At 54.2% G+C, this 25,264-nt stretch overlaps 1 protein-coding gene across 3 annotated transcripts; it reads right to left on the bottom strand.

Annotated features, from left to right (window-relative positions):
- Positions 1-423: 423 nt before the first annotated feature.
- Positions 424-24,789, bottom strand: PLEKHM2 (pleckstrin homology and RUN domain containing M2). 3 transcript variants are annotated; one of them, XM_084220420.1, is made up of 20 exons: positions 24,626-24,789; positions 14,902-15,008; positions 14,240-14,349; positions 12,954-13,053; positions 12,383-12,470; positions 11,739-11,925; positions 9,482-9,541; positions 7,379-7,613; positions 5,574-6,362; positions 5,256-5,325; positions 5,086-5,176; positions 4,743-4,807; positions 4,399-4,487; positions 3,676-3,808; positions 3,404-3,594; positions 3,034-3,099; positions 2,412-2,571; positions 2,027-2,206; positions 1,827-1,943; positions 424-1,489 (listed from the first exon to the last, which is right to left on the bottom strand). In XM_084220420.1, the coding sequence occupies exons 1-20, from the start codon at positions 24,683-24,685 to the stop codon at positions 1,352-1,354; spliced, it is 3,036 nt and encodes a 1,011-aa protein (XP_084076546.1). In that variant the 5' UTR covers positions 24,686-24,789; the 3' UTR covers positions 424-1,351. The 3 variants fall into 3 exon arrangements, with proteins under 3 accessions (XP_084076546.1, XP_084076547.1, XP_084076548.1); XM_084220421.1 differs by lacking the exon at positions 9,482-9,541; XM_084220422.1 differs by lacking the exons at positions 424-1,489; positions 1,827-1,943; positions 2,027-2,206 and having other exon boundaries at positions 2,419-2,510.
- Positions 24,790-25,264: the final 475 nt, after the last annotated feature.

Consider the following 25,264-nt stretch of genomic DNA (forward strand, 5'->3'; position numbering starts at 1 on the left):
TCAGTGGCTGTCCCAGTATCCCCCAACACTTTGGTTTCGATGTCAGAAGTCAAGGAGGGTTTACGGGGACAGTGGGTGATGCTGGGGGCTGGCCCCATGGCTGTTTCTTTCTTTTCTAGACTCGACTAAATCTCCTGGATCCAGGGGACTGGGAATATCTCCTGGATCCAGGGATAAGCAAGGACAAAGCATGAAGACTCTGTGTCCTGATGGCTAAGTCCCAGTTGAAGCCACAAATGTGTCCTACCGCAGGGCAAACGCTGTTGAGGAGCTCCAGGTGCAAGTCCTCCCCTCTTTCCTCCAAATCCCCCCTTCTGCCTGCCCAGAGCCATCCCACAGGCTCCAAAGTGACGGCAGGAGGAGCAGCAGCCCCAGTGGCAGAATCGGGTGTGGAGCCAAGGCTGAGTTACCAAGGTCTATTTATTTGGGGAGGGGGGAAAGGAAGCAAATGTATGTACATATACATTCAGTCACGTATGTTTCCTCCCAGAAAAAGGCCCCATGAACTTATATTACATGAGAAGGTCTCAAGGTTATTATTATTATTATTAATATTATTTAAAAGCTGGGGTTGTGCCCCAAAGTGCTCATTGTGGAGCGCAAGTGGCGATGGGTCCTCGCTGGCCTCAGATGCAGTGAGCTGAGGAGATGGGGACATGTTTGGTGGCAGCCACATGACAATGTCCCTCAGGACACCTTAAGAACGTGGGACTCCATCTCTTCCCCCCCAGTGCACATGGTCAGCATTAAAACCACAAACTAGCTGCTGAGATCTCCTAAAATCATGTTTAAGCCAAATATTTGGCCTTGTTCCTTCTTCCTTAGCCTCAAATCTTCTGGACAGGCTGAGTGGTTCAGTAGAGTCCGGAGGCCCCGGGCGAGCTCTCCAGGAGGAGGAGGCGGGGCGGTGCCGACTCCTCCTCCCAACACAGCAGTGATTGTATGAGCAACAAAACATGCACGGTAGCGACTGAGTGTTCCCACCTTGCCCTGACCCTGCTCGAAAATGAGCAAGTCCTCAGTCCTGCTCACCACCAGAACGGGGATGCTTGTCCCAGCCCGCCCCGCTCCCACCCTCTCCCTCACTACTACTGGGACATTATTCCGTGAAAGGCAAATTATTTGCCCCGTGGCAGCTGGACAAGGAGGAAGGTGCAGGTGGTGAAGCATCTGGCTGCTCCCCAAACCACGCCGGATGTCCCTGGCTCGGTGGAGAGTGCGGGGTCCACGCTGCAGGCACGACCCTGATGGGGACCAAGTGATGGCAGGAGGGTTTGGGGTGCCAGCTGCCCAGATACAGGCCCTGATCCCCAAAAATGGGCCCCCGTGAGCTGTCCTCCCCTGGGCAGGGTTAACACCAGGGGTCCCGCTCGGCCCGGCCCCGGCAGAGGCTGTCACTGCGCTGCCAGGCGCTGTCGATGAGGCTCTGGGCATCCTCACACTTCTTCTTCACAGCAGCATCCAGAATGGCCTTGTGCTGGAGATCGACCTGAAACACAGGTGTGGGGTGGCAGGAGAGGAACAGACAACAGTATCTTCTCCCTCTCACTGTAAAACCACCTCAACCCACATGGGCAGGCTGCCTGTGTCACGGATATGCTGCCAGTGCGGCTGACCCACATCCCTCCCACTCCCCTTGCCAGCACTGGGTGCTCATGGCTTGTCTTGCTGGTCTCTAAATCCCACATCCTGGGATTATATGCAGCTAAAGGAGCTCCCTGGCTTTCCTGCCCTTTGTGGGAAATCTGGGTTCATCCTCAAGGGACAAATTCATCCCTCTGCTCTCCCTCATTCGATAAGGGTGTGAGGCAGCCCCACATGCTCACCTGGTAGATGTTCCTCCACGCGACATTCAGAGCTGACAGGAACCTCTCCAGTTCTGTAGTGCAACTAAAATAAAGGACCCAGGGGGGCAGGAACTCCTTGCTGTCCTGAGCAAACTCCTAAACACCGAGAGAGAAGTCAGGTGTCAGCACTGGGTGCTCTCCCAGCCCCAGGCCAGCGGGTCTCAGAGCCCTGCCCTCACCAGGATGCAGTACTCCTTGCCGGCCTCCGTGGAGACGGCAGTGACATCGGTCAGCTCCGCGGTGCCCAGCGAGCGGAAGAAGCTGGTCTGGCAGTCCTCGTGGCACGTGAAAGCCTTCTCGTCTGTCAGCACCAGGCAGCAGGGAACGCACGGCGTTGGGGCAACACCCTGGGGGATCACCTGTGTGGGGTGGGGAAGGGGTGTAAAACCTGGCATGAAGGAGCCCCATCTCCATGGGGTGCCCTGTGGGGAAACCCTCCTGGCTCAGGATAAAGCTGCCTGCTCCATCCTGACAGACATTCCTGCTCCCTTCAGCAGCACCAAAGGGGCTCTGGGCAAAGGAGGGGGCCGAAGCACCCACGCTTGGGGCCGATCCCCAGCTCACCCCTTTGGAGACAGCCTGGCAGAAGTACTGCATCCAGTCTGCCATGTCCTCCTCATTCTCGGCGCTCAGCTCCAGGGAGGGCCGGTCCGTCAGGATCACCTGGAAGGAGTGGGGCCGGTCGGTGGTGTTGGAACGCCGGCATCCCCCACACTGCTCGCCACTGGGAGAGAGGGGGAGGATGGAGATGAGCGGGATGGATGGGCCAGCACGAGCCTGAGAACAGCCTCCGACTGCCCACCCTGGGCAACACCTCATCCCTGTTCCCAACAAACTCATTCCCCATCCGTGACATCCCCTGGGATTGCTCCAAGGACCATCTCCAGGCTCTTCACATTACCGGAAAGCTGGAGCTGAGCACAGTGGGTCTACCAGCAGGGCTCTTGGAGGGATGCATCACCCTTCAGAGGCCATGGCCCCTTCCAAGGAAGGAAATGGGCCCATTTCCAGTGGCATGCACTGGAGCCAAAACAAACGGGCACCTGCCCCCAGGCAGGAGAAGCTGGGATTCCTGCAGCATGGACCAGGCCATGATCCAGCCTGGAACCCCTCCTAGACATCCCAAGTAGCTCCTGCTCCCCAGATCCCCATGGATTTTCGTTGCCATATCCTACCAGCCACTCACCCCATGTTGATGGAGAGCAGAGGGGTGACATCTGTGCGATCTGGGTACTGGTACAAGATCCCGTTGCTGCCGTTTGGGAAGATGAGAGAGGGGGTAACTGAAATCAGCCCAGCTCTGGTATCCCCTGCCTTTGGTCCCACAGCCACCTCTGCCCTGCCCTCCACCCATGCAGCCCTGTGGGGTCACATTCCCGCTGATGGGCACCCACAAACTGTGGCTTTTAGCCACCAACCCAGTGGCTTGGCCCCTTTAGGTGGCAAGATGAGTCCTCTCCACCTCCCAGGCAGCTCTTGGGCAGCAAACTGCTCCCAGCACCTTCTCCCAAGAGCCCTGTCTGACCCCAGCCCTGCCCCACAGCCACAGTGCCCACCTGAGCACCACGAAGCAGGGCTTCCACTGCTCCTTGCCCAGGTAGGAGGTGCCTGCCTTGTAGTGCAGCATGCCATCCTTGGTGATGGCGTGTTCTGCAGAGGAGCAGCTGCTGCTGGAGGGTCCCAGCGCCTCATCCATGGGGTCCTCCCAGTGAACAAGGCCGTAGAAACGCACAACCACATTGCAGGCCTGTAAGAACCAGGAGAAGTCAAGGGAGTCTCCTTGTGAGCCTTCGTCACCTGCAGTGATGGTGGTGATATCCAAACTCACCTCACACTTGGACTCCTGTGCCACAAACTTGGCAAGTGCCAGTTTCTCCATGGTGGCATCTGTGAGGATACTGGGATAAGGGGGCTCCCGGCACCCTTTGATCATGGCTGACTTCAAGGAGACCAGGAAGAACCTGAGAGGGAGGCAGACATCTCTGACAAATCTGGGGCAAACAGCCCCTCGTCTCCCCCATACACTCTGGTGCCCAAGGGGCTCCCCTTAACCATGAACCTCTGGTCTTCCAGACCAAAGAGTTGCAAAATCAACCTCCACACCAAAGGTAATGGGAGGCTGCAAAGTCTGAACTCCAGAAAGGAGACAGGTGACACCTGGAGGTGGTCACTCATCCCAGCACAGATCCCAGTATGTCTTGATGGTCACCTCCCTGAGCTGCCAGCACACACAGAGACTTGGGACATGTCTTGGAGCTCATCTCTATTCATGCCAAGTGACACAAATGACACATGGTCTGCATTGCCCAGAGTCCCAAAGCTCAGACTGAAGGATGGAGTAACTCTTGATCCAGGGAAGATACTTTGGCTGTATCCACGCCTGAGGTATTTCCAGCTGTCAGATGGCTTCAGCCAGTGGCATCAAACCAGCCCCCAACAGCCCCCAGCCCCCTCACAGGTGGCAGGACTGTCATGAAGGGCTGTCTCTGGAGTCTCCCACTATCCCCAAGCCCAAGAACTCCGGAGTTCTGCACTCCAGTTCCCCACTCACTCGGTGAGAGCCACGTCGGCAGTGTCCAGCAGGAACTGCTTCCTCCGGTTGGTGCACACCAGGGTCACTGTCTGTTGATCCAGCCCAACCTGTGCCACACAGCAATGGTTAGGGAAGCCAGGCACAGGATGAGGGGCAACAGAGCAGGGCTGACTGGGCTTCTGGCCCCAGGGAGAGGGTCAGTGGTCACTGCTGCTCATGCAAAGACATGGGCACCTACAGAGGTGGAACTGGAAGGGGCATCACTGCCAACTCTCCCAGTTCACTGCCCAGAACACTCCCCATGGACACAAACACACCCTCACCCCTGGACAGATGAGAGCTGCCCCCCTGGCCAGGCTCACCGAGATGTAATCCAGCTCATTGTAGGACACAGCTTCCTCCACCATGTACGGCTTCTCCGCTGCCCCTGGCACAGACAGAGAGAGCCACGTGAAGGGGGGCACTGCACCCCCTCTGCAGCAGCAGCAGCGACACACCTGCAAACCGAGCCATGGCCCAGGCAGCACAGAGCCACGGGACACACGTCCCAGGGCTCCTGGGGGACAAGTCAATCTGAGCTCCCTGCTGTGACCAGGGGACTCAAGGGAACTGACAGTGAAGGCAATGATGGCCTAATCCATAGACAGGCCATGGATGGAGCCTCCCTCCCCGCCACTGAGCCCAGAGGCTGTCGGGATGAGATACCTTTCCGGATCAGGTACACGTAGCAATCTGTCAGCAGGACGTAGATCAGCTGCAGGTTCCCTTCCATGTGCCCCGTGCTCATTCGGATCATCTGCATGGAAAGAAAGGAGCTCTCAGCCCTGGGCTGATGGAGGCACAGAGCTGATCTTTAATTGATGGAGACCCCTTACCCTGAACAACTGCTCCTCATTCTCCCGAAAGACGTGGATCATCAGCAGGAGGAGATGGTTGTTATCCACCCTGTGGAGAGAGACAGCAGAGGATGGACACAGATGCGAGGCTTGGTGAATCCAGGAAGGGCAATCCCCTTCGTTGTTGAACATATCCATGATTTGGGCACTTGTTAGCTCCCCAAGACCTTCTCTTCCTGACCCTTTGTGACTCTTCTTCATCCGGGAAAAGGATGGGCTTTGCCCCCCAAACCGAGGACAAAGGGAAAGGCGTCAACTTTTGTTTTGAAGATGCTCTCCCTGCAAACCCATCCTCACCTGAACTCAGAGGGATGGGTCAGCTCCGAGGGGCTGCCCTGCCCTTCCTCCACCCCAGAGTCCTCAGCGCTGCTCAGGGAAGGGCTGGGCTGCTCCTTCTTGGGCTCAGAGGGAGCCTGTGGGTTGGTGGTTTCTGTCTGGCTAGTTCGAGGTTCATCACTCGCCCTTTCAGACTCCTCTACTGCCCCAGCTGCTTCTCTCTCTCTGTTTTCTTCTTCTTCTTCAGGAGCCTCAGAGCTACCAGAAACATGTGGCGGTTGGCCAGGCCCTGGAGGGTCATGGTGGCCACCACTTGGTGCAGCAGCGTTTGGACTCTCAATGGTAAATCGGTAGAAGTCCATGGGGGCTGAAATCCCCTCGCTAAAGTCGCCAGAGGACGATCCATCCGGGGTCTCCCCTGGCGTGCCGGTCCGAAAGGGCTGCCCGGGGGGCTCCAGGGCGGCGTTCCAGCCCCCGGGGTCCAGCTGCCCGTTGAGCCTGTCCATGACCTTGCTCAGGGGCTGCCCCACGCTCTCCATGGACGTGTCCTTCATCTCGGGGATGCGCAGGGCCAGCGGGCCAAGGGCAGCGCGCTCCCCGCCCTCCTCCGGCCCGCCCGGGGCAGCGGAGCCCTCGTCCCTTGGCGGCTCCTCCCTGTCCCCCTCCCCGTCCCTCGGTGGCTCCTCCCTGTCGCTGAGCCCGTTGACGCCGCTGTCCCCGCTGGCCTCGGGCGCGGCGGGCGCCGGGCTGTTCACTGCCTCCTCAGGCTTCACCTTCTTCTTCTTGCCTGTCTTCTTCTTCTTGGCTAACCTGTGGGAGAGAAGAACGTCACCCACTGTGCCTGCTTAGACTCTGCAATACCCACGGGGGTCCAACAACATTCCTTCGCAATTTTCCCTACTGCAGAGAAATCCTTCTAATCAGGAACGTTGCTCAGTGTGCAGCCATGTAGAGCCCCCATGTCTGTGCCAGTTTTCATGAGACAAGCTATGGGCACTTTCTCCTACCTATCCCAAAAAGAGGTGTCACTGCTGACACAGCACCTTGGGCTTTCTTTCAGCTGTAAAGGGATCACAAATGGTTGTGGCGCTGAAGTGACGTGGGAGAAATCCCTGGTTGAGATCAAGAAGCTGGGAAGGGAGGAGGCTTCTGGAGGTGGCAATGCCGTGTCCCCACCTGCCAGGAGAGGGAAATGCAGGTTGGAGCACACCAGGATGTGCTGCGGAAGTGTTCTGGCATCCACAGAACCCAAACTGCTGCCAGGTCAGCCCTGTTTGGGAAGCGAGCCCAGTGCTCCCCTTCCCTGTGTCTCCCATGTGGGATGATGTGTAAAACCCAGCTCCTCTGCTCCAGCACAGCCCTGCTGGGCGGGTTTGGGGAGTCCCCATGGCTGGGTGTGAGCAGACAGAGCCTTGAGCTCTTTGTCTGGATTGAGGGCTCTGAGGGATCCCTTGGGGATCTCCCCTGCAGGAATCAAACACCCAAACCCCACCAGGAGCTCTGCAGAGGCATCTCCCACGACAGGTTTGGCCACAGCTCACTGACAAACAGGAGGAGAAACAGGATGGGAGACAAGATCCAAGCCCCAGAGGTGCTGCAAAGCTGCCACCAGCTGGAGAGAGCTCCAAGTAAATGCTCATAGATTACTCTGAACCCTCTGACACACACTGACAGGGGAAGGGGGTGATGTGGAATCAGCCCAAGGGACCCAGCCCAGCCCCACAGGGTTGAATAAAGGCTGCAGCACAGCCTGTCCTCGCTGGGACAGAAGAGGTGGCACATCCTCAACATCTGCCACTCTCCGAGGCCAGCAGCTGTGTCCCTACCTGATGACCTCCAGCTCGGTGCAGCTCTCGGACTGGTCCGTTCCCTCGGGGGTGGCCTCTGCCCTGTCCCGGGAAGCCGCGTGCACCGGCGTGGTGTCGGCAGAGGACGGCGCCTCGGCCCTGTCCTGGTTGAAGGGGTTGTGGCGCTGCGTGGGGCTCCTCGCCGCGGCCCTGCCGCCGTTGGGCTCCGAGGCAGCCGAGCGTGGGCAGCTGAGCGTGTCCGTCAGGTCCCCGTCTGCAGGACAGGGAGGGAGAGCGGATCAGCCCCGGCTCGGGCTCCTGGATGCAGCCAGATCAAAGCCAAGCCACAGGCCGGGGGCTCGGGGCGCTGTGTGGGCACCGCGCCGCTGGCACTGCCAGCAGCTCCTGGGGAGGATGGACAGGGAGGCCAGCGTGAGACCCTGCACCCTCTCTGCAGTTCAGAGAATGCCTGCGTGCAGCAGCTCAGTCACCCAGGAGCCAGCAGCCAGATGGAGAGCAGAGGTGGTGTCTGTGGGAGGTGCTGAGGGGTCCTGGGGCCATTGCTCCTGAGCAAGGTGGCAGCGAGCCATGAGGCTGCTGCTTCTCCCCTGCCGTGGCTGTGGGAAGGTGCCTGCTCAGCTGGAAGGGCAGACAAAGAGCCAGCCCATGGAGCAGCAATCCTGACAGAGCTGGCTGCTCTCCTCTGCTCACATGAGACACATGTGGGGGCTGGAGTGTGCTGGAGAGGGGACACAGCATTCAGCAGGCGGCACAGACGGGGCAGAGCACAAACAGCTGGGCCCGTGTTAGTCTTCAGAGGGAAAAAGAGCAGAGGAGAAGGGCTGCAGGAGTCATGCTTGGATTATTCTTATCTATTGTCCATCCAAAATCATGGTTAAAGGAAAGTTATCCATGCCTTTCTCTTCTCCAGCACCATTCCTGGTCTAGTAGAAGGTGTCCCTGCCCATGATAAGGGATTGGAACAAGATGATCTTTAAGGTCCCTTCCAACCCAAACCATTCCATGATTCTGATTCCTTTCCACAGCCAGCTAAAAAGACCCCTTGGGAAGAGAACCCAGTCCTGGCAGACTGATTTTGGGTGTAGGATTTGAGGAGGAAAATGAAACCTCTTGTAAAACTCTAATCCAGGCAGTTTTTGCTGGATGATTCCAAAACTCCACTTTGTTCTCCCTGAAAAAGCTGCCCTGGAGCAGGGAGAGTCAGTGTGAGCTCTGCCAGGGAAGTCAATCGGGTTTTATATTCTCAAATCCAGAGGGATCTGCCTTCCCCCAGCATCCCTGGGCTTCAGCCTCCACCCAACACCCCCACTGGAGCTGTTGGCTGCACCCTGGGTCTGGAAATCTGGTTTGTACCCTCCAGGGACAGGTTAAACCACCTCTGTGACATCCCTGTGTGTGGGGTAAGAAAGAAGGTAAGAGGGAGCGTGTTAGAGCCTGAGAGCAATCCACATGGAATTCAGGCAGATTTGTCCAAATAGTCCCCAAATATTCAGGTGGTCCCATCAGGCTCCATCCAGCTTTGATGTGCAAAGGATGGAGTGTGGTGTGTTTCCTCTGGGGGTGAAGCAGAGAGGATGCTGCTCCAGTGCAGGATATGCACAGGGGCTGCATGTGGAAGAAGAATAAATTCCTTTAATCTGGGCAAGTGCTCTTGGCCATAAAGACCAGAGGTAGCTGGTAAGTGGGTTTAAAAAGTGGTAAAATTAATAAAAGTAACAAATGTAGTGACCCCAAATTGACCCATGTGCTGGATATTGTGGCTTCATGGGAGTAGTTTTGACACAGGACAGGATGATCCAGGGAAAACAAAACCTCCCAAATAAATCCCTGCAAAATGCCCAAAATTAAAGGCAGCAGAATTAGTTCAGCTGTTTTCCAGGGCTTTCAGGAAACCAATGATGGTGGATCAATTTTTCAGTCAGCACGCTGTGTGCTTTACCCCAAAGAGGAAATCCATGGCATGAGGGCAGCTGGCACATCCCACATTTTGGGCCTGTACAGAATTCCATCAGGACAGGGCAGTTGATTGTTAAAGAAACAAACATGGGAACATGCAGCAAGCTCAGGGGGCAGCAATGCAGACAGAAAACAAAAATGCTGTAAGAGATGAGCGTGTCCCACCTTCCCAGTCTCTGCTGGGCATGGTCTGCATTGCTGGAAAGACATCTCCAAAATCATAATCTACAAGAATGAGGGATAAAACTCAGGATTAGAAATACAGGTAGTGGAGAGGGAAATGGGGAGAGGGGAGAGTGTGAAGGGGATTTGGGGAGGGAGATGGGAATGGGGAGAAACAAAACAATTGCCCACTGGTATCTGAAACACATGAGAAAATAGGGAATGTGGATGTGAATGGAAACCAGCTGCACTAGTGGTTGTTCCTTCTGGAACACCCAGTGTTATGGGAGCTACAAAGGCACCAGGGAAGGGTGCAGGCCCCATTATTCAAGCTGCTGGGAAGCTAAACCAGATAAACAGTGTCACCTAGGGCTTGATCCTCACTGGGGAGCAATTTAATCTCTCTGTGCCTCAGTTTCCCCACTTCACACTTACCTCCCATAGATACTGTGATGTTTGACTCATAAGTGTTTGCAAAGCCAGGGATCTGATTAAAGGGGAAAACTTGTCCTCTGATCCTACAATCCCCAGATCCACCTACACCCTCAGGGTAGAGACATGCTCCTGTTGAAATGATGAGCAGGGTAATAGTTACAGGGAAAAGTTAAATTCCTCCACACCAGAGGAGCAGCAGCAATTCCTGCCCTCCTGGGGCCTGGTCCAGCATTCCTACATCAGCACCAAATCCCTCTGTGCACAGGGAGACTGAGACACAGAGCACAGCCACTGCCTGGACAGATGGAATAGGCTGAGATGATGCCAAACCCCAAATCCATCTCCAAAATCTCCTGGATCTTTACTCCAAAGCCCTCTTCTCTCAAGCTTTAAGCAGCCACCCACCAGAAGGCCAGGGACACCCAGTGGTAGGGACAGGCAGGAGATGTCTGGCACAAGCCATGCTCTGCTGTGGGAGAAGCAGGAATGCAAACCCAGGGGTGCAGCACAACAACTGCTGATGCCAAACCTCTGGGGACAGAGAACTTTCCTCTGTGATTTTTATTTCTAGGCTCCTCGTGCTGTCTCCAACTTCCCTGGGACGCTGGAGATTTGGCAGGAGCAAGTCCCTAAAATCAAACCCTTCCCTGAGTGCACATGTGGTGAGCCCAAACCAGTGCTGTGCTTCCAAGTCTTTTGTTAAAACAACTCCAATGCCCATCCCAGGCTGCTTCTGTCTTGCTCATAAAAGGCACCTGGTGACCCTTGTCTTGAGGAAACTCACCTATGTGTGGGCTCAGGCCCAAACTCTCTGCATCCATCTAACAGTTCATTCCATTCCAACTCTATTCCACAATCCCTTTTGCTCAAACTGACATAAAAACCAGGACAGGACCAATGCATTTGGGATTAGGAACAGCATCAGCAGAGCTGCTGCTTGATGTGAACATGGTGGGTGCAGGACAGGAGCTCCCTGCTCTGGCTGCAGCAGACACAAGGTATGTGTCTGCCCAGTTCATCAGGAACAGCACCCAGCCTCTCTGAAGGGATAAGGGGGTTGGTAGGACAATTTGTCAGGCTGTTCAAGATGTATCAAGGGGAAAAACCGACACCTCTGAGACTACTGGCTGCCCTTCTCCCAGACTGAAGACACAGAGAAGACTCTGGAAACTACTCCCCTCCAGGGCCAGCACATGTGGGTCTCTGGACTGCCAAACACACAGTTAAAAACCTCCCCTGCAGCCCTGTGTCCCTGCTGACCTGGAAGACACATTCAGATACAGGCACAGCCTTTACTCTGTGAGAAGAGCCCTCCAATTCCTGCTAAAACCCTCAGGATGGGAATGTGGCCTGGGGTACCTGCAGGGAATGTCCTTCTCTCCCAGTCTGGGGCATAGAATCAGCACAGAATGGTTTGGGTTGGAAGGGACCTTAAAGTTGAGCTAATTCCACCCCCTGCCATGGCAGGGACACCTTCCACTGTCCCAGGCTGCTCCAAGCCCCATCCAGCCTGGCCTTGGACACTGCCAGGGATCCTGGGGCAGCCACAGCTTCTCTGGGCAGCCTGTGCCGGGGCCTCACCACCCTCACAGGGAAGAATTTCTTTGTAATATCTTATCTAAATTTCCCATCTTTTTGTTTAAAATTCTTAGGTTAAACCCATTCCCCCTTGTCCTGTCTCCCAAGGATGTAAGACAGGAGAGTCTCCCAGCCTGGCTGCTGGGTCTCCTGCTTTGGTCTCTTCCAGTCTAAAATCTGCTGCCTTATGTGAAGGGAATGTGGGAAGAACACAGCCCTGCCCACACTGCGCCCAAACCCCACTGACCCTCGCTGGATGGAGCAATGGCACTGTCGTCCCATTCCAGGTTGGTGGAGGTGACAGAGTTGAAGGAGTTGAGGGAGAGGCTGTCAGAGCCGTGCACGGAGCTGGGCAGGCGCTCCTCGAAGTCCAGCAGGTGCTGAGGTTTGTAGTAATCCGGCATGTACGGGGCCAGATCCAGGTATGGAGCATCCTGCAGGGCAGGGAGCGCTCAGAGTCAGGCTGCAGTCACTGTTACCGGCACAGCTGGGGGGAAATGCCACCCATCTAAACGGTGGGACTGCCCCTTGAAGGTCCCTTCTCAGTGTCCATCTCAGAGGAAACCCAGTGGTTTTACCAAGGGTTATCCAGTGGATTTGTGTTTTCTGGAGGGACACCAGGGTTTTGTAACACACTTGCAGAGCTCAGCTCCTTTATCCCCATGGATCTGCCCTGCAGCTGCCTTGTTCCTCCTCCAAGCAGTGAAGAACTGAGCAACAGGAATAAATCCCATTGTTGGATCCCCAAAGAAATCTTTCCCAAAATCATCAGTGTCACATTTTCAGCTGAAAGTCCACTCTGGACCAAGTGGAGGGATCTGTCCCACCCTGGAATTCCCCTGCTCCACATTCCCACTCTCCCAGAGCCGGGAGAACAGATCAAACACTCACCAGGTCCAAGTCAAAGCGGATAAACTCCAGTCCAGACACCAGGGTTAAGAACAAGGTCAGATGGTCGTGACTGCAGACCAGGGCGTTCCTGCCACAGGGAGGAACAAAAGAGCTTTACAGATGAGGGAAAGAGGAGGAGCAGCTACAAGGGCCCTTCTGTTTCTTTGGGGGCGTCTCCGAGCTGCCACAGATCGGCCCTGGAGCTGGCAGCCCACTCCTTGCCTCTGTGGGCAGTCACTGCATGCTGTCCCCAAACTGAGCTACAGCCACATTTCCAGGTGTCCAGCAAAGCTTGGTGCCTGGACAGGAGCTCAGCAGCTCCTTGGAAATCATGGAAAAATATAAAGGGGACTGCAGAGTAAAAGCAGGAACTAGGAGACATGCTTGCAGGGCCTCATAGAAATAAGAGGATGCTGCATTCACATCTAGGACCCTTAAATTAACCACGTAAATCCCACAAGGAAAAAAATCAAACCCTGATCAACTGCTTGTTCCCCACTGGCAAATTCAGGCTGGCTTCTGACCAGGAGGGATGTCAAACGTTGCCCAAAGAAGGAGCTGGGATACTCACTTGACATAGTACTTGTGCAGCAGGCTGAGGTTCTCCTGGAACAGCCTCAAGTAGCTCTCCAAGGAATTTTCATTGAGGGCAAGGTATAGCCAGGCCCGGCCTGGAAACAGAATAGCAGAGAGATTTACCTGGAAACACCTGAGAAGTGACACAAGCCTAGAAATAGTCACAAATTAGTTAAAACCCCTCAGATCATTCATTTGTATCATTTGAGGGGAGTAACTGTGAGGGAAATTGGGGTGGGGGGGAGGGGGAAATGCCAGTGAGAGATTCATTATTTGAAGAAATATTGGTGAGAGACAGGTGAAGAAGTAGCCACACAACTGTGTCTCTCCAGCAAGATGGGAGCCCTGCCAGAAATGTGTGGAGACGGGAGAGGCAGAGGGAGAATTGCCATGAATCAGCCCAGGTGAGATTTGACACAAATTCTGGCACAGAGAGAGGTGACAGTAGAGCCTGTGCTCAGCTCTGCTCTCACCAGTACAGGCCCAGGACAAGGCAAGTGTTTGGATAAGCAGGCACAGAGGATCTGGGCACGGTCTTGCATCAAAAGTGGCCTCGATGGTCCCAAACATCTGCTATGGACAACTCGGAGCAGGGAAAATGCAGAATCACACACATGACTGCTACAGCAAGATGTGGGGTGAGAGGGGATGCTCCCATCTGCCAGGAACCCTTCCCAAGGGCATGCCCCTGCAGGATTCCCATCTGCCAGGAACCCTTCCCAAGGGCATGGCCCTGCAGGATTCCCATCTGCCAGTCCTTCCCAAGGGTCCCTGCAGGACTCCATCCTTCCCAAGTGCTACCCTCTGCCAGGAACTCTTCCTGAGGTCATGGCCCCACAGGACTCCCATCTGTCTGAAACCCTTCCTGAGGGTACAGCCTCTTGGCTTCCAGGGCAGCAGAAGCCAGGCTACACCTCAGCACCTGACCCCGAGGCACAGTGACATTATTTCCAGAGACCTCACAAGGTTATGGCAGGACTCCCACCTCCTTGGCACAGGCTGCCCAGGGAAGCAGTGGAATCACCATCCCTGGAAATGTTCAAACTACATGTGGATGTGGCACTTGGGGACGTGGCTTGGCGGTGGACATGGCAGTGCTGGGCTAATGGTAGGACTCAATAATCTCAGAGGTCCTTTCCAACTTTAACAATTCTGCGATTCCTTTGCCTGGGACCTGGATCCCAATGGCTCCCTTGATCCACCAGCAGCCCCAACTCCTCAGCACAACCTGGGCCTCCCCAGGTGTCCCCAAACCAAGAGTTGGGGACACTGAATACTCACTGCGTCCCAGGTTGGTGGCCACGTGCTGCAGCACCTCGATCTGTTTGATGGCTTCCCGACGTGTGAAGTGAACCACCAGCACCCAGTACCCTGAAGAAAGATCTTGCAGTCTGGAGGAAGAAAAATCCCAGAGGAAAATTAAGCAAAAGCTCCACCCCAATGCCTGCCTAGATGTTTTCCCCATGCTAAGGTGTCACTGTCATATTTTCTGGGAAAATCCCCTTGCCCAGGATTCTTCTCCTGGGAAGCTGAGAAGCCTCAGAGAAAAAGGAAAACAATATTATCTCATTTGATTCTCCTGTGTTTTGCTGCTTTGGAATGTGGTTTGGAGATTGTTTATCCAACAGGTGGTTGTTTGATTGGTTTCATGTGAATTGTTTTAACTTAATGAGCAATCACAGTCAGGCTGTGTCAAGACTCTGGAGAAGGTGTTGAGTTTTTCATTAGTATCTTGTTAAGCCTTCTGTAAGTATCCTTTCTCTATTCTTTAGCATAGTTTTAGTATAGTATAGTAAAATAATATATTAGCCTTCTAAGAACATGGAGTCAGATTCATCATCTTTCCTCCCCATGATGGAGGACCCCCAAAATACCACACTGAGGCTCCACACCAGGCTTCTTCCATGGGGAAAGCAGCACCCCAGAGGGGGCTCCAGGCTCACCCGTAGAGCAGAGCGTGGTCCAGGTGCTCACAGAGCCGCTGCAGGACCTTGTCGTGGTTTCTGATGGCTGGTGTCTCATCTTCACAGGCAGCAAAGTAGCTCTGCAGCTGCAAAAAGAAGACATAGGATGGCTTGAATGCCCTTCTCCAGCTTCTCCAGCCCACAAGGAGCAGGTGGAGGTGCCAAAACACTCATATTCAGCATTGACAGCTTTTTGTGATCTCTCAGCTTGCTAAACCCTGTTGCAGGTTTTACTTAAGGGGTGTAGCTGATGGTTTTGAGGGGACCCTAAAGGCAGTAACTACAGGGAGAACCTTGCCAGGGTCCCCACATCTCACAGCCCAGCAGTGCCGTGGTGGATGCACAGACAAGTTCCCCGATGGTGAGCAGCCTCTTCCAGCCAACATTACAGCAGGGTCTGGTGGCTCCTCTGCAGACACCACAAAAGGGTTCAGAGCAGAAATAAACCCCAGCTCTGCTCTGCTTCTGGGTCTGACATGGATGAGGCCTCTCCTAATTTTTGCTAGAAATCCTAGAAATCCCCTTGCACCCAAATCCTCTATCCCTTCCCAGCTGACCCACAGGCCTCCTCCTGGCCCCAGAGCTTAGGGATCTATTTAGGTCCTGTCTCACACACCCTTGGCATCCAGGCAGGGAGATTACTCTCCCGGGTTGTAATCTCAGCTGGACAGGCCATGGCTGTTTGCTGGCAATGTGCAAGAACAGCTCAGCTGAGCCACAACAATATTAGAGACAATATATATGTTATTTTAGTGACCTGACATCTCTTTGCCAAACCTCACTAGATGACAGATGTGTAAAACCCAAGAACTTGACATTAGTGTGCTTGTCAAATCTGACCTGTCCCCCAAAACAGGTTTTTCCTCCAGAATTATTTCTAGAGAAGCTCCTTTTGGAAAAATCATCCAGTCTTGATGTGCAGTTACCCAGGGCTCAGAAAACACCTCAGGGCCCCTGGGAACACTCTTAGGAATATGAACATACTGAGCTCCAACACCCTCCTAGCTCAAAGACCTTGAATCCCTCTGGAGCTCTTAGGTAAGATGGCAGAGCCAGGCATGCTCCTGCATGGAGCTGGTCCCAGCCCTTAGGTGAGAGAAAACTGCTGAGCGTGGAGAATGGCAGCCAGAGCTCCCCTGACGATGGCACAGCCCTGCTCTGCCTGTCCCTGTCCCAGCAGGTGAGGCCCCTGCAGAAGCAGATGCACAACCAGGTGGTGATTGCAGGGGCACCTGTGAGTGTTCTGGAGATCCTCAGGGGCTTTCACAACAACCAGGTGAGACCTGGAGCATTTCAGCTCAACAGCTCCTATCCATTTTTGGGAGGAAGCTTTTCCAGAAGATTCCCACTCTTTGTAGGCAGCCCAGACTGAAGCAGAGAGGAAAATGTCCTAAAATACCACTATTTAAGAAAAATTTCAGGAGGTACTTGCAGCTAGTGTTTGAAGCTGCAGCAAGGAAATCAGAGGAAGAAACAAACCTATAATTTAGAGCCATATCCTTCAGGTGATGGATAAATGGAGTCATGGGGATGATGTCCAAGAGCTGGAGCTCACTAAAATATCCCATTTTTGGGAAAATTGAGGCAAAGATCTCACAGACACGAGCCAGCACTCCAAGGCAGAAATTCCCAACTTGTCCCAGCCACACTGTGGGTTCTGCAGGGAGTTGGGGCACCCTTGGAGGATGTTCTGGGTATTTCTGCAGGCTCTGTGCTGCATTGGGGAAATGCAGCTGTGGGGGACAGCTGGGGGGAACAAGAATAAATCAGGCATTTCATTAGCTCACCACTGAAAAAAAGGAGACACAGCTTGGGGAGGTCAGTTTGGAGGGAACTTGGAGCCTGTCTGTGCCTCTGACTGGAGGAATTCCTCGTGACAGAGACACTCCAAGCCTGGGCAGCAAAAGAGATGAGGAAATAAGAAGTATTTCCTCTTTTTTCTTTTCTCCTTTCTCCCAGAATAACCCAGAACTTTGTCACGCTCCTTCCTGCAGCCAGTGCACAGCTCCCATACAGCACTGCACCCAGGGATGGTGCCACTCCCAGCATCCCTCCAAAATAAACATGGCCAAAGGCTTCCAGCACGCAGCCAAGGGCAGGCACGGCTCACTGGAGCACAATTCCCACAAGAGACCAGCCAGGTGAATCCCTGCCCAGCCACCCTGACCAGGGAGGAAACAAGACACAGCAAGCCTCGGGATCTCCTGGGTGGAGTCATCCCTCCAGCCAGGGTGGGGAAGGACTTGCAAAAGCTGATGGGGAGGTGTTTCTGGCTTGGGAAGAAGGGTGAAGACACAAGGAGAAAAGTTAGGATGAAACAGCTTTCCCAACTGGGGAACAAAGTCCAGCTGTGCCGTTTCTCAAAGATTCAGTGCCTAGCTGAAAATTTGTAGGAATTACAATCATGAGCATCATGAAGGATGATCCCAGCATCCATGTGGTGATGGCAGCAGTGATGTGGCACTGCCCCCAAAATGGCATTTTATAGAGTGTTTATATGAAGTCTTCTGTAAGTCATTATAAAACACACGTGGATAATTGAACCAGCCTCTCCTCCTGCAGTCAGACCTGTCAGGGAAGTGGTGACCAACTTCATGAGGCATCCACAAAGCAGCTCCCTAACACAGCTGGGCAGTGAGCTGGGCTGGAGCCAGGGAGATCAGGAAGGAGGCAAATAATTGGGTTAAAAACACCATCCCTGGATTTCTGGAGAGATGCTCTTCCCCTCACCTCCTCTGCGCCCCAAATCCAGAAGGAAGGGCTGATGGCTGGCTCGGATGGAGGGCTTATGCTCCTGAGGGGCACAGCAATGCCTGGAGCCCTGACCTAGGGCTATTTATAGACATTCCTGTGGCCAAAAGAAGCCCTGCTGGCATGCAGAAGGCATCCCAGCCATCCAGCCATGGGGACCACTCTGCAGCCCTGGCCAGGTCTGAGCACCAGGGAGAGCCTGGAGCAGAAGGGAGTTTGTCCAACAGGAGCAGAGACCTGGCTGCCACTGGGAAACTCACACCTAGTCCCCACTGAGGAGGAGGAGGAGGATTTAATTGCTGTTTATCAATCACAAGTTCATTTTCTAGCAGTGACACACCCCACCCCACGCTGGCACACATGAGAGAGGCTCTTCCTTGCACAATTTTATAACCTGTTACTGCAGTGGTTCTCAATGAGTGTGAAGATTTCCAGGCTGATCTGCAGAGCTTCTCTGTTGCAAGGGAAGCCAACAAATAATCAGGGAGGTGTTCTGGAAAGCCCATTCCCAAATCTAATCATTCTTGTGGTGGTTGTGAAATCCCTTCAGTAATTCTAAAACCTCACTGGAATACTGAAATAGTCTCCTGACCTGTTCAGGGCTGGCCTCAACCCAACTGAGTCCACATCTCCCCTCTGTAAATCTGCCCTGCAGATGTTTCACAGCAGCTTTCCAACATCAATTCCATTTCACTTGCTCTGCTTGGTATTTTCCTGGCAGGACAAACACAGCGGAAGAACAACAAACACCCTTTGCATTCCTCAGCTCCTTAATTGGGATTGGAAAGGTGCTTCAAAACCCTCATTCCCACTCACAGCACATGGAGTGAGGTGAGGGGTTTTCCCTGCATGGAGAGCTGAGCACCCTCAGGAGCAATCCTGGAGCTCCAGGGAGCGCAAGAAAGGGCAACTGACCTTGTCCCAGGCAATGACAGCTCAGTGCCATGGGAAGACACATGGGAAGGGCCAGGACAGACACTTCAGAACTCACCTTCACACCTGCTCAGGGGGTACAGACATGCAATGGCAAATGGATAAAGAGGAGGCTGAACTCCTGTGCCTGGAAAACTCCTGGTTTTCCATACCATCCATAAAAGCAGGCTGAATGCCATGGCAGGGGCACTAGTAAAGCCCTAAAACTCCAGCTTCTGGCAGGACATTTTGGAGGTCACACACATGATCTGACTCAACACTTCTTACAAACCAGCACTGGCCTCAGTGCTCAGCTTCCCCCTTTGTGCACCTTGCCTGGATCTTGGGGGTTTTTCCAGAAAAAACACACCAGGCACATTCAGAGCATCAGCACCTGGAAGACACCACGAGTGCCACTGGATCAACCTGGAGATGTGGAGAGATGGGAACCTAACTCAGGTGAAGCTGAAACCCACAGCAAAGTTGCTCCTTGCTGGAAACACTGAGCTTTGAAGCATTCCCAATCCAATGCCAGCAAGATTGCCACCTCCTGGGACACATACATTTCTCAGCTCACACCCCCCAAGGCTTTTCTGGGGCTTTCCTTCACCAGCTTACACCAGCTTACACCAGCCTGGACCCATGTGTGACTCAGACGAGGACAGGTTTTTTTCCAGTGGGAATTTTTAGGGAGCATCCTGTTCCTCTATCACAGCGAGCAGAGCAGGGGCTGAGCACAGAATTGGCTGCAGCAGAACAGGGTCCCTGAGCTAACCAAGGCAGGTGGGAAGGTCACAGGCTCAACATAACAGAAAAAATAGATTTTATGGGGAAAAAAAAAAAACAAGTCCAGTGGCAAACAGACCAGAAGGAAGCAAAGTGCTGCTCCCTCACACGCTGGGTCCCATGGCTCCAAGTCCCTCCCCACCACCCACGGCCTCCAGCCCCTGCTTAATTCAGTTAAACCTCTTGGACCAGTTCACCAGAAGTGGGGAAAGCTGCAATCACTCAAGAGCCACCAAAATTGTGCAACCAGAAGCAGAGAGGCTTGGAGGCTTTCCTTTAGCTCCTTGGGAAAACCACAGCCAAATTCACCCTCCTAAACCAGCTGCTCCCCCAGCAAAATGCTTTGTGCTAGAGAGAGAACAAATGGGATTTTTTAATTCCTGAAATGTTACCACAGGCTTGTCCACCCTCAGCTCCAGAGCTGATTTTGGGTGTTATGGAGGGCAAACATCAGTTTAGGTACCCGCAGAACCCAATCCCCTTGAAATTGTGGATGACAAACTCTGGATCACCACCAGCCCTGTGGTGGTGTGAGTGTGACTACCAGAGTGGCTCCTGGATGGCCAGGCAGGGAAGTTTCCTGATCAATGGGATGAGGCAAGAGGAATTTCTAAAGAGACAAACCTTGAAATACTCAAGCAACCCAAGCAATACACAGCTGTGATGAGAGCAGAACCACAGAGACAAAGCCCTTGGAGGCCCACCAAGGCACACCTGTGGACTTGTTGAAAGCACCTGAGTGACCATGTGTCTTGTCTTCATGGAAACTCAGGAGCTTCATGAGATTGCTGCTACTTCACCCACAGGCTTTTGGCAGCTGGCAAACCTGGTACACATGGCAAAGGAACATGCAGGGCTACCCTCTTCATGTGGTTCCTGCAGCAGCAACAGATGTGGCCTGGGGAGGTGAGAGTGAAGGAGAGGAAAGACCCTGGCAGAGATAAAACCCCTGTGGTCTTTCAGCCAGAGAGGTGCCTCTCAAAAGGGAGCAGAAGGCAAGAGATTGTTTGGCTGTGTTCACATCTCCAGAGCTGCTGCCTCTGTGCTGGGCTAAATAAATTCAGCCAGGCAGAGATAAGCACATTCCCTACGTGATTTGAGTAGGGATGCTCCACTCCAGCACTCCCTGCTCCTCTCCAGGACACAGGGGCTCTAATCCATGCCCAAACCCACCCTCCCTCACCATGCAGGAGAAGCAGAGGTGTCACAAGGCAGAGCTCAGCAGCTTAAGAGACTGCAAAGGCATTTCCAAGGTACAGGGCTAAAAATCCAACCTGGAGACAGGCAGCAAAGGCTCAGCATTAACTTGCTGTGAGGGCAGTGGAAACCTTCCCAAAGTCATGCAGAAACGGAACAGAGCCAGAGCTTTTGGCAAGAACTCCTGCAATGTCAGCAAAACCCACTGCTCCACCTGATTGACATGCACCAAGGATCGGCTGCTCCAGAGTTCATAGCAATGTGTGTCCTTCAAAGGCAGCAGAATTGCCTGAAAACCAGAGAGGAGTCCCAAAATCTAGGATTCTAACCTCTTTTCTGATTTTACATTCAGCTCTTGGAATTGTCAACAATAACACTATTTAAGGACTGCATTTTCACCACTTAATCCCAGGTAGGAGAGCACTGAACCCCTCCTGAGCCCAGGGAATATTCAGGGAAACCCAAGAGAACACAAACCACCAGCTTCATGGACCAGGGAACCTGTGACAGCTCCTGGCTACCAGGAGATGCTTGGCCAAGGATGGATTTGAAGTTGCTGGCATTTCTGGTATGTTTAGAGCTCACCTGGGCAGGAGCAGGAAGCTGCCCTCATCCCACTGCTACCCTACACAGCAGCATCTCCTAGAAGGAAACAACCACTTGAGTGAACAAGAGCCTGCACCCTGAGCCATAACATGACTATCCCCAGCCTTCTGCCCCAAAAAAGCCCTAAATCTTCACAAAAAAACAAGGGTTAGGCAGCAATCTGTGCAGTAATTTGAGCTGGAGCACAGCCCTCTTAGCAGAAGGGGAACTGAGTGGGAAAAGGGAAATTAAACAGTCACAATACTGTCCATGTGTGCAGAAAGCATCACACTGTGAATTAATCTACAGCTCCCAGGGAGGACACAGAGGACAAGCTGTAGATGGGAAATCAAAACCACGCTCCCAATTCCCTTGGAACTGAAGCAGGGACCCAGCTCCCCAGTGCTGGGCTTTCCCAGCCTCTCCTGAAGCCAAAAGCAGAAACTTCCTGACATGTCTCTGGTTAGAGAAGTCTGTTTTGTCTAAGTTAGGTGTTTTGCCTCACTTTTTCAGTGGAGGCTGACTTCACACCTCCAACCTCACACCTCTGAAACCCACAGCAGAGCTATCACTGATCTTCACCCCTGGTACCTGGGAACCACACAGAGAACCCCACAGGCTGGAATTACCTTCTCCAAGCACATGTTCCACTTTTCCATCTGTGCTCTATCCCTCAAGTCTTTCTAGGAAAATAAGAGAAACAGACCTGTTCACTGAGGTTTGAGGGATTTGCTTGGAATCGAAGCATTTTTTTTGCTGTGGATTTGTACAGAATCCACACACCCATAATCCCAGTTGTATCATACAATTTTAGAAGCCTTCTCCACAACCTCAAGTCAAATGCAGTGTTCTCTTAGGGATCAGTGCCTGCCAGCACAGAAAATCTAAAATTCTCATCAGCCAGGGTTCCAACATGCACCGATCCCTCACCCCTAAAATCCAGCAGCACCTGGCAAAAACTGAAATCACAGCCAGCTACAGTCCCAGCCCTGAGTGTCAAACCCTTCCCAGGGCTGTGCTACTGCTCCTCTCCTTCCCCATCCGAGGCTGCCAAGCACAAGGTGCTCTTCCCTGGGCAGCTCCATGAAAATAAGGCATTGTTTCCTTCCCTTTGGGTCTGCAGCTGGGAAAAGAAAACCCCCACCATCCCCACAGACACATCCAAATCCTCCACTGAACACCTGCACTGGTGCTGAAAGCAAGGAGTGAGCAACCCACACCGTGAGGAAGCTTCTGAAATCAGAGGCAGGATGCTTGGAAAACTCCTCCAAGCCCCATGACACAATTCCAGTGCCAAGGAGTTACTCAAGACGAGGGTGACGGAGAGTAGGATTTCCCAGCACAAAGCCACTTGCTCCCTTAACCTAGTACTTCACTCTTGCCACTCACAGGGAAAAAGAAAATCAGGGATTTCAGGCTGAAGTGGAAGAGGTAAGCATCAGGAAAAATTAGCAGCTCCATAGTGATTTCCTTGAGGAAGGAGAACTGCATCCTGGGGGTAAAAAAGCAGAGTGGAATTTCACCAAGGCCTGAGTTTGGTTTCACTGGGACGGTAGAAATTAATCCATCAGCCTGAAGTAGGCTCCTACACTTCCCTGAGTTTTGCTCTGAGCAAGGATGAACAGGCAGGATTAGAAAATCCCAAAATTTTCACTGCTGGACCAAGACAGGAGTTGGCAGGGATTGGGAAGGCCAAGGTGTGCTGGCAGAGCTGGAGCTAAAGAGCCCTCTTCAATCACAACAGTAATTAAAATAAACATGTTGATTTTTTAGCATTTCCAAACGTGATCTTCCAAGGATTTTCTGAATGCAAATAAATTAGGTCCAACCAATCCTGTGTGGGAAGTTGTATTCCTTATATATATGGGTAAACTGAGGCAGGAGCATTGCAGAGCATTGTGACAGAGCTCAGAGCGGGCTGAACATCCACTGATTTCCAGATAGATATAAGATTATCCTTAATTTTCAGAGGCTAAAAAGGCAAGAGACCAGAGATCAGGGTCATCCATGGAAGAAAAAAGCTGGGAGAGGTTTGCACATCCATCCTACATCCCAGAGGCAGTGTCCAAGCCATCCCTTTCTTAATAGCACCAGGAATTCGCTCGTGCTGGTCTTCATAAAACAAGTTTTCATGGATGAATCTGTGTCAGGACACACTCCAGAGCACAGGAAAACTCCTATTCCATAAGACAGAGGAAACCCAACCACTGTAGAAACAACAGCAAGTCCAGACAGCCTTTGCCCCAAAGCTTGGGACAAACACAAATGAAACTCCTGTTGCCTCCTCAAATGGAGCAGGGGTTCTTTTTCCAGGTTGGCTGGAGCTCATGTGTGGGCCAAACCAAAACTTCCAGCATGTCCTTACAACTCTCTCCTTTGGCCTTCCCAAAGATTTCAGCATCCCGGTGCCCTCTGTGCCAGCTCATGGACGTTTCCACCACCAGGATGGGCTTTAAGGAACCACCCAAGGAGAAACAAGGGGCAAGGAGAAGGTGAGAGAACACATGTTCAGAGCACTGCTTTGAGGGCACAGAGCAGGGCACAGGAATGAACCACACATTCCCTGTATCCGTGGGGAGAATGTCCCTCTATCCTGTGCCCCCTGCAGGACACGCCTGGCTGGAGAGAGAACCTCTACAAAGATGGTTTTAGGCTGGACTCCAAATCCCTCCTGAATAGAGCCCCAGGAAAAAAGGTCCCCCCAATCCTGTCCTTTGAAACGGGGAATCCCAGGCAGAATCCCAGTATATCCCAGCCAGCTAAAACAGAGGGCCCAGGGGGGGACCCTGGCAGTGTCCCTTTGGCAGGGTGACTCCACATCCCAGATGTGCCACCCCCACCACCAGAAGAGCTGTGTCCAACATCATACCGTCAGCATAGGGAGTCTCCAAGGACACTCCTGAAAGTGTCTACCTCTGGCAAAGGGGATTCTGTGTGCCCGTGACCCCACCCTCCTGTCCCAGTGTTCATCAGTATCCCTGGGATGTTTCTTGGCTGTGGGGGTCTGTAGGGTTGTCCCCCAGCCCCAAGCCTCAGGCAGAAGGTCCATAGGGACCCGTCCTTCAACCCTACATCCACGGCAGTGGTGTGTGTCTGGGGGGGTCCCCAGGAGTGTCCGCCAGCCCTGCACCTCTGCAGACACAGCCCCCACGGGCACCCCTGGGCAGAGGGGAGTCCCCAGGGCCACAGACCCCTGGAGTGGTCCCCAGGCCCACAGCCCCACCCTCAGCCACAGATCAGTCAGGGGTCCCAGAGCTGTCCCCAGCACCAGCTGAGGGGGGTCCCCAAGGATGTCTCGAGGCCCAGAGCGCTTGCAGAGCGAGGTCCCCAGGGCAGTCCCCAGTTCCGCAGCCCCGGCATTGGGGTTCCCCAGGGCTGTCCCCAACCCCCGCAGCCCAGGGGTGTCTCCAGGCCCAGTCCTTTCAGCACCGCGGGTCGATGTCCGCAGCCCTCGCCGTGCTCCCGCTCCCACCTTCTTGACGGAGAGAGAGATGTTCTCCAGGATGCGGTCCTTCACCTCCGCCGGCTCCATGGCGCCTCCGCCCGCCGCCGCCGCCCGCCGCGCCCGCCCGGCGCAGGCCGAGCGCCGTCCCGCCCGCCGGGCCCGCTCCGTCCTGCCGGCTCCGTCCTGCCGGCTGCCCCGGCCGGCCCCGGGCTGGCGGCTCCGCGGCGCTCAGCGCGCCATGGCCGGGCGCGGGGGCGAGCGGACCCCGCGGGAGCACAGCTGAGCCGAGCCGCGCTGGGGCCGCGCTCCGCCGAGAACTGAGGTCACGGGAAAGGAGGGAGGGACGGAGGGAGGGAGCGAGCGGCGCTGCCCGCCCCGGGCCGGCAACGGCACCGCCCTGGGCCGGCAACGGCACCGCCCCGCCCGGGAATGAGGGCCCGGCGCAGCCCGGGCGAGCCGAACGGGGCCGAGCCGAGCCGAACAGGGCCGAACGGAGCCCACCCCGGCCGAATGGAGCCGAGTGGAGCCGAACCCAGCCGAACCCAGCCGGGTCGAACCCAGCCCGCCCCGAATGGCGCCCGCGGCGGCGGCGGGGGAGCCCTCGTGAGCCCGCGAGGGGACCGTGAGGGGAGATGGCGGTGGATCCCTCATGAGCCCCTGAGGGGA

Source organism: Fringilla coelebs (assembly GCF_963513975.1).
Source record: "Fringilla coelebs genome assembly, chromosome: 22".
In the NCBI taxonomy this organism is placed as follows: domain Eukaryota; kingdom Metazoa; phylum Chordata; class Aves; order Passeriformes; family Fringillidae; genus Fringilla; species Fringilla coelebs.